The sequence below is a fragment of the Dendrobium catenatum genome, unplaced genomic scaffold (genome assembly GCF_001605985.2).
Source record: "Dendrobium catenatum unplaced genomic scaffold, ASM160598v2 fragScaff_scaffold_1617, whole genome shotgun sequence".
NCBI classification, from domain to species: Eukaryota; Viridiplantae; Streptophyta; class Magnoliopsida; order Asparagales; family Orchidaceae; genus Dendrobium; species Dendrobium catenatum.
The window spans coordinates 1,188,530-1,196,262 of record NW_021320079.1 but is presented as its reverse complement, the minus strand read 5'-3'; the positions used below and the strand labels follow the sequence as shown (position 1 = coordinate 1,196,262).

The 7,733-nt window shown below is 35.5% G+C and overlaps 1 protein-coding gene across 2 annotated transcripts; it reads right to left on the bottom strand.

The window, feature by feature from the left end:
* Positions 1-1,367: 1,367 nt before the first annotated feature.
* On the bottom strand, positions 1,368-4,112 carry LOC110101149 (pentatricopeptide repeat-containing protein At1g56690, mitochondrial). 2 transcript variants are annotated; one of them, XM_028701004.1, is made up of 3 exons: positions 1,860-4,112; positions 1,667-1,723; positions 1,368-1,569 (listed from the first exon to the last, which is right to left on the bottom strand). In XM_028701004.1, the coding sequence occupies exon 1, from the start codon at positions 3,969-3,971 to the stop codon at positions 2,094-2,096; it is 1,878 nt and encodes a 625-aa protein (XP_028556837.1). In that variant the 5' UTR covers positions 3,972-4,112; the 3' UTR covers positions 1,368-1,569; positions 1,667-1,723; positions 1,860-2,093. The 2 variants fall into 2 exon arrangements, with proteins under 2 accessions (XP_028556837.1, XP_020684599.1); XM_020828940.2 differs by having other exon boundaries at positions 1,368-1,723.
* Positions 4,113-7,733: the final 3,621 nt, after the last annotated feature.

Genomic DNA, 7,733 nt, shown 5'->3' with positions numbered 1-7,733 from the left:
CTGTAAAATACACCTGATCATAAACTATTCTACAAGGATCACTTAGGTGTAGATTTATTCAAAAATAATGTAGATCCAAAGGTCTATTAAAAAGTATATTGCTTTCCTCTACTATAAATACTAATTTTTTGTATTATGGACATTTATGTACATTGACTGTTTCATTAATCAAGTTTATGTACATTTATATATGCTCTATTATAGACATGGTAGTATGTTGTATTAAGGCTATTGAAATGCACTATGTTGTATGAATATGATAGGAAATACTTGAAATCAAGTAATTACTAGCCAAAACTGAAGCGGAACAAGGGAAAAACTGCTGTCTCCAGCAGTGGACAGCAGCTTTACACAGGAAAACAGTGAGGAAACGCGAGAAAACTGAGATCCAACGCAAGCAAATGCTAGTATTTTATTAGTAGACAAATAAAATAGCAAAGATACAATTTGTTCTTCAATTCGAGAGGAAGAACGTACTCTCCAAAGTCTCCGGTGAAGCCAAGAGCCCAAAACAAAACCTAAATCTCAAAGAGAAAACTCCAATTCAAGATGATCCCTAATTCTCTCATAACTCTCTAATTAAAGCAAAAGGAAAGATACAAATTACATAAACACCCTCCTCATTCAAAAATTCCCTCCAACGAAACGCTCAAAATCCGCCTAGCCCGCTCCCTTCGTCCGCCGTTTCTGCGATCGGTGGGTTCCGCCCGGCTCTGGACCGCCGGGTGTAGAACCGGACCGGTCCAGCCGGGACCGGTCCAATGTTACGCGTAACATAATAGTAGGTAAATCATATTAAAACCTAGTTAGAATCTTGTTCGAAGCATATTTAAACCTTACATAAAATCTTATTCGAACTATGTTCAATCCATGTTCAAACCTTGTTCAAATAATATTTCAATCTCTATTCAAACCTTATTTGAAATGAGTTAAAATATAGTTCATGCAGAATTCAAACATGGTTTAAATAGCCTCAAATATGGTTTGAAATCATTCGAATATGGTTCTAACCTTAATCAAACAAGGCTCCAACATGGCCTAAGTCTTGCTATAATATGGTCTAAACTTTGTTCAAAGTTATGTTGTTTGTGGTGGAAGTTAGATGGATAGTCCATAGTCAAAAGAAAACTATTTTAATTAGAGATAACTTTCAGGCATATTTTCTCAAAAATTCAAATAACTTGTAAATTTCTTTGACTATGACTATTATGAGGTATATAAAGTCAACCTTTCTTTATTTTCTAGTGCTTCTCAAAATCATTTCTCATATTTAAATAATAATATAGTTGAGACAACTATTTCATTTTTAGCACCTCAATTTGTTCAAGATGGTGAGCAGACAAACCTCATTAAAGTGTGCGCAGCTCTTCAAAAAACAATGAATTAATTCAAAATGAATTCATTAAATTATAAGTTTGACCAAGGTCTAAGCATTACTATAATCACAATGTGCTTTGTTACCATCTAAAGCAATCTGTAACTGCACAAGAAGGATAAAGCATCTACAGACGGAATAAGGGGTAGAGAAAATATAACTCTAATGTGCAATAATTACGGACTTCATATGTGCTGCAATACATGAATGTTAATGATTAGAGAACAAGCTGAAAAATCAATGCCATTAATCTTTAATCGCAAATTTTAGAAATTGACATATAATACCAACCTAATGTAGCCATTATTGCATTCACTTTAGCTGAAAATTTAAACCAGAGATATTCACCTGCACAAAAAAAATGTGTAGCATAACCAGGCTTAAGACTTTGCAAGTTAGATCATTTCCATATTTGTGAAAAAACAAGCTAATAAAAGGTAAAAAGAAGTAATTGTACTAATGGAGTACATCGCTACAAGCTTACCAATTATCTTTACAAGAACAAGAACCATCCTTGAAACGATGATATCTGTAAGAATCTCTTAGGGCGATCTCCCGCTCCATGATTTTTTATATCAATTTGATTGCAACGTGACAATCACCACATACGTGCAAGTTCTTCATGATACGAATTGGCATTCCCTCGGGAATCTTCAAAATTCCAAACGCCACTTCTTGCCTTTCACTATGATAACGTAAATTATGCACCTTCTGCTCCTCACTCATCAACATCGTTAAGAACAAAGCTAAAATCAGGGCAGTAACCTGACTCCTTCAATAAACAATCCAATCTCTCCAGTAAGAAAATAATAATCTGCTGCTCAGGATGAGCTATTATATATCCACCAGTGAATATATGCACTATCCTGTCAACTTCAATCCAGCTACAACCAGGAGACTTGCTGACACTTCTTAAGCTCATAGCCTTCCTTAATTTAGCAACCTCCTCCCACCTCCTGGTAGAAGCATAAATATTTGATAACAAGATGTAAGGCCCTGAATTCCAAGCCTCAAGCTGCAAAAGCTTTTTGGCAGCAATTTCAGCAATTTCAAGATTTTTATGAATCCTACAAGCTCCGAGTAGAGCTCCCCATACCACAGCATCAGCTTCAACAGGCATATTGCTGATCAATTCAAATGCCTCAACAACCTGTCCAGCTCGGCCAAGCATGTCAACCATACAGGAATAATGCTCAGCAGTAGGGTTAATCATGGCATTCATACTCATCGTCCTGAAAATCTCTCTGCCTTCTTTGACCATCCCTGAATAACCACACGCTGAAAGGACCCCTATGTAAGTAATCTCATCAGGTAGCATGCCCGTCATGCGCATATCATGGAATATTTGCAGAGCTTCCTCCCCCAATCCATGCTGTGCATAGCCTGTTATCATGGAATTCCACAGACCAATGTCCTTTCCTTCAAAACTATCAAAAATCATCTTAGCCTTAGCAAGATCACCACATTTGACATAAACTGTGATTAGGGCTGAAACAGTAAATACATCAGTTTCAAAATGTGTTCTAATCATTTTGGCATGAACCTGCTTTCCATGGGCAATAATTGCAAGGCCAGCACAAACAGCAAGAACACTGATGATTGAAGAAAAATTTGGCCGCACATTAGCCAACTGCATGGAGCGAAACATATCTAAAGCCTCCAATTGGAAAGCATTTTGCTCATATACTTTCACCATTGAACTCCACGTCCCATCATCTTTTTCTAAAATCTGATCAAAAACATTCCTTGCTTCAGTTACCATTCCACACTGCCCAAATCCAATAATCATCGCATTGCAAGCAATCACAGACTTTTCTTCCATCCTATTGAATAAATCAATGGCCTCCAAAATACACCCAGCTCGGGTGTACCCAGTCAGCATGGCGGTCCACGTCACCTCATTCTTCGATGGCATCACTTCAAAAAGCTTCCTTGCGAGATCAAGTTGCAGATTATGGGTGTACCCAGAGATCATTGCAGTCCAGGCTACCACATTCCGACGGGGCATATCATCAAATATCTCCCGAGCCTCAGCAGTTCTGCCTACCCGACAATACCCTGAAACCATGCTGGTTCTAGCAACAACATCCTTGGCGGGCATTTTGTCGAACAGTTTACGTGCATCATTAATGCGGGCATCTTGTATGAGCCCGCAAAGCATGACCGTCCATGAGATAACGTTCTTCTCTGGCATGCGACAGTATAGGAGTTCGGCTTCTTTAATAGCGCCGGCCTGGATGTAACCGCGGAGCATGGAAGTCCAGGAGACGACGTTGCGTTCAGGCATGGAATTGAAGACGGCGCAGGCCTCGTCCAGGTGACCTAACTTGATGTAGCCTGAGATCATAGCATTGTAGGATGTGGTATTTCTCTTAGGCATCCGCTCGAAAAGGTTGCGAGCATATTGAGGTTGCTGCTTTATGAAGTACGCGGAGATGAGGGAGTTCCAGGAGACAACAGTGTGCTCGTGCATTTCATCGAACACTTTTCGTGCTGCATCAATCTTGCCTAGGCGGCCATGGCAAGTGATGCGGGAGTTAGCTGCAACGATGGCGGCGGTTGAGCCGCGAGAGAGGCGGACTGGCGTGAGCCGCATCCTTCCCACTCTATGTAGTGATCGGTACAATTATCAATTTCATTCGTTTCACGAATCTCTTAGTCATTGACAGGCAAAATTGTTTATCCTTTTTTATTTGATAAAAAAAACATGTAAAAAATATGCATTTTAAGGTTTTCAACAAGTAATTAGCGGATTATATCAGATGGACTCATACATTGTGGGTCCAAAAAAGAGCTCGCCCAACAACCACAAAACCTAATCAACAAAACACTCAGAGGGAAGTTGCTCCTAATAAAAACAGGCAAAGGTCCTTTGAATTATTCAATTGGCAACTCGCCCTCCATAAAGGTGTTACTACTCATCGCTATTGTGCTTATTTTAACCCACATTCTGAAATAAACAACAAATTGACTATAACAGCCACCACAGTTACTTAGCCTGTTCCTTTGCAACCCACGACCACTATAGTAGCCACCACTAGTAGCCTATATCGCTTCATTAATTTTATCATGCACCTTCACTCTGCTTAGCTATCATTGGCGCTGATCATCATTATTAACCACCTATCACCGCCATTGATGAGCTTCATGCTTTATTGAATTTACTTAAAACTAAGTATTAAAAAGTAATCACCTATATTAGTTTTTTAGTCACCCAAAAGACTATAGACATTTCAAATACACAGTATTCCTTCCACATTCCATTTTACTCTACATATTTTTAAGTAGGGAGATTTACATACATACCACTTAATACTATTCTATTTACATATTTAACACCTAAAACTTTAATATTACATAAATACCACCCATAGTTCATTTTCAGATCAAATATGAGTGATAGAAATGAAATATATGAGTGGTATGAAAGAAATATAAGTGGTATATTTGATATTAGAATAATATAGGGTGGTATGCATGTAATATTAAAGTTTTAGGTGTTAGATATGTAAATAGGATGTTATAAAGTGGCATGTATGTAAATTTCCCTTAAGTAAGCCAAATATCCCTTAAATGTAATTAAATTGTGTTACAAACGTTATTGGATTTTACTTTATTTTTTATGGTATCTTTTTTGTATATTTATTTTGTGTACACTAACATTTCAGGTACATCGTGCATTGCAAAATAACGAATTGAATCAAGACTGCATAAAATAGGGTGATATTATCAAGACTCTATAATTTTGATTTATTTAATTTTTACTTCTTAAGTCAATATTTTTATAAAGGTATATGTTAGCTTAGCGACCGTGTACACACATAGGGAATATTGAAAATATGAATTTTAGATTTTTTGGAGTTCGTACCATACATTCCAAATCACATTATACAATTAGTTTTTCATAAAATCAATTTAAATAGCTAATTGAATGATTAATCAAAGTGAACCAATCATACAAAATGATATTGATTGTACAAGATAAACAATTGAAATCATAACCCTAGCTACCAATTAGAATTAGGAAAGTATTTGAATTTTGATTTTTTAACTAATCATATTATATGAAAAGGTTAATACTATAAAATATTTAAAACCTTGCCTAAACAAATCCCTGTTATTAGTCAATAAAATGAAGGTTAATTAATGAGTAACGATTGAATTGAACAATCATGGTTGTATTGGACCATCGATAAAGATGATTTTTAATCGTCTAAATGATCATTCTAAAAAAACTTTGATTTATTTAATTAATAGTACAATATGATACAAATCGTTCTAGATAATTGGCGTAGATGATTTTTATCATCCAAGAGATCGTCATGGACGAACATAACTAATATGTACAAATTAGACTGCATGATCCATGATTGATATTGTATGATATATTTAGGTTCAATTGAACTAATTGTACTAGAGTCTGTTTTTTATATAGAATAAATAGGGAATTTTGAATCGTACAATACGAGCAGTTTCAGCTAACCTGAATTTTATTGTTATTTTGAGTCATTGTTTAAGTATCATCCCTAATCAATTTTAGAGAATCTTTTCCTACTTTTTCTTGGGGAAAGCTTGTATGGGAAGGATTTTAAGAGGGAGCATTTCCTTGGGAGAGAGAGAGGTGAGGTCTTGAGGGAAAAACTTCTTGTGGGAATAAGAGAGAGTGTGAGAGTGGTTTCTACACATGGTTACTCAATGATCGTGCACCTTCTTCCTCCAAAGTTAGTGCCTTTACTTAAAGGAAACTCCTAGATGAGTCCCTTCGTGTGAAAGATCCGACAACTCCATTATACCCAGGAGGTGAAAAGGGATTCGGCTACTCCTTCGCATCAAGGTGAAAGAGATTCAGTTTCACTACTGCACTGAAGAGGTTGAACAGATTTGTATGGACTTCTCTTCCTTACTATAGGGGGGAAAGAGGAGCCGCTAAGTTTTTAGTGAAATTCTCAAAGTGGGGGACTCAGGGGAGTGGATATATGTCAAAGTTGATCGAAACATTAGAAATCTCTTGTGTGTTCCTTCTTAGTTTTAACTTTTACTTTTCTGCACTTTATTTCTTATATTTTACTTCTTATAAAATCTGTGATTTGTGAGTTTCACTTTGAATAATGTATATCTTGCTTTTTCTTAACAAGAAAATATATATATAATAATAAATATATTTTTCTCTTAGTAGGGAATAGAAATATTATGGAGGGCTTTTAAATAACCTGTCCAACATTATTTGATAAAATTCCCTTTGATTTTTTAAAAAATTGTATGTCTACATTTCTACAATCGATCGACTATCTCATATGGTATATGATACTAGATGGATATTCTGCACCATCATAAAAGTGAGTCATCTAAGAAATTTAGAGTATTCTTCACTTAGATATAGAGTAAGCTAGGACATATAATTTTTGAAATCCATAGTGACCATGGTGGAGAATTTGAAAAAGATATATTTGAACCTTTTTGTAAGGAGTTTGGAATTGAGTATAATTTCTCTTCCCCTATGACCCTTTAGTATAATTAAATAGCTAAAAGAAAAAATAGAACACTTGTGGAAGCTGCTTGGGCTATTTGCCTGAATATTCTCTCCATAGATGTTTTTCGACAGAAACAGTAAATATTATATTCTATTTTTTGAATAGGGTGAATATTTAATATAAATTAAATAAGATTCCATATAAATGTCCTAAGTGTAGGACACACAATCTTTCACATCTTCATGTCTTACGGTGTAAATATTTTATCCTTATCAAGAAAAAAATCTCCTTTAGGTAAGTTTAATCCAAAGTCTAATAAAGGAATCTTCTTGGGCTATTCCTATGTAAGTAAAGCCTATAGGACCTTTAATAAGAGGACCTTTGTTATAGAGGAGTCCAACCATATTTTGTTTGATGAAATTGATAAATCTAATGAGCCTATATTAGAAGAAGATGAAGAGGAAGCGATTATCTAAGGTGTATAGTCTATTGACCTAGGAAATAAAGAATATCCTTAGGATCCATTGTGAAGAGAACGGAGATACTCGTCTAGTCATCCTAGGGAGCTCATCTTAGGAGATTCATTTATAGGAGTTAGAACCAAGCATGGAATTTAGAAGGTGATTAGTCATTTTTGTATTTATCTCTTTGGCAGAACCCAAAAATAAATACCAAGCCTTAATAGATGAATTTTGGATCCTGGCTACGCATGAAGACTTAAAAAAAATTATTATAAATGATATTTAGGTGTTAGTTAATAGACATAAGGACCACAATGTAGTAGGTAAGAATTGGGTATTTAGGAATAAGATGAATGATTCTTCGGCAATGGTCAGGATTAAGTCTAGGTTGGTAGCTAAGTGGTAAAATCAAATTGAAGGTATTAA

Excerpts from the sequence above, each read along its gene's own strand:
- LOC110101149 (XM_020828940.2), bottom strand. The coding sequence starts at position 3,971 with ATGCGGCTCACGCCAGTCCGCCTCTCTCGCGGCTCAACCGCCGCCATC.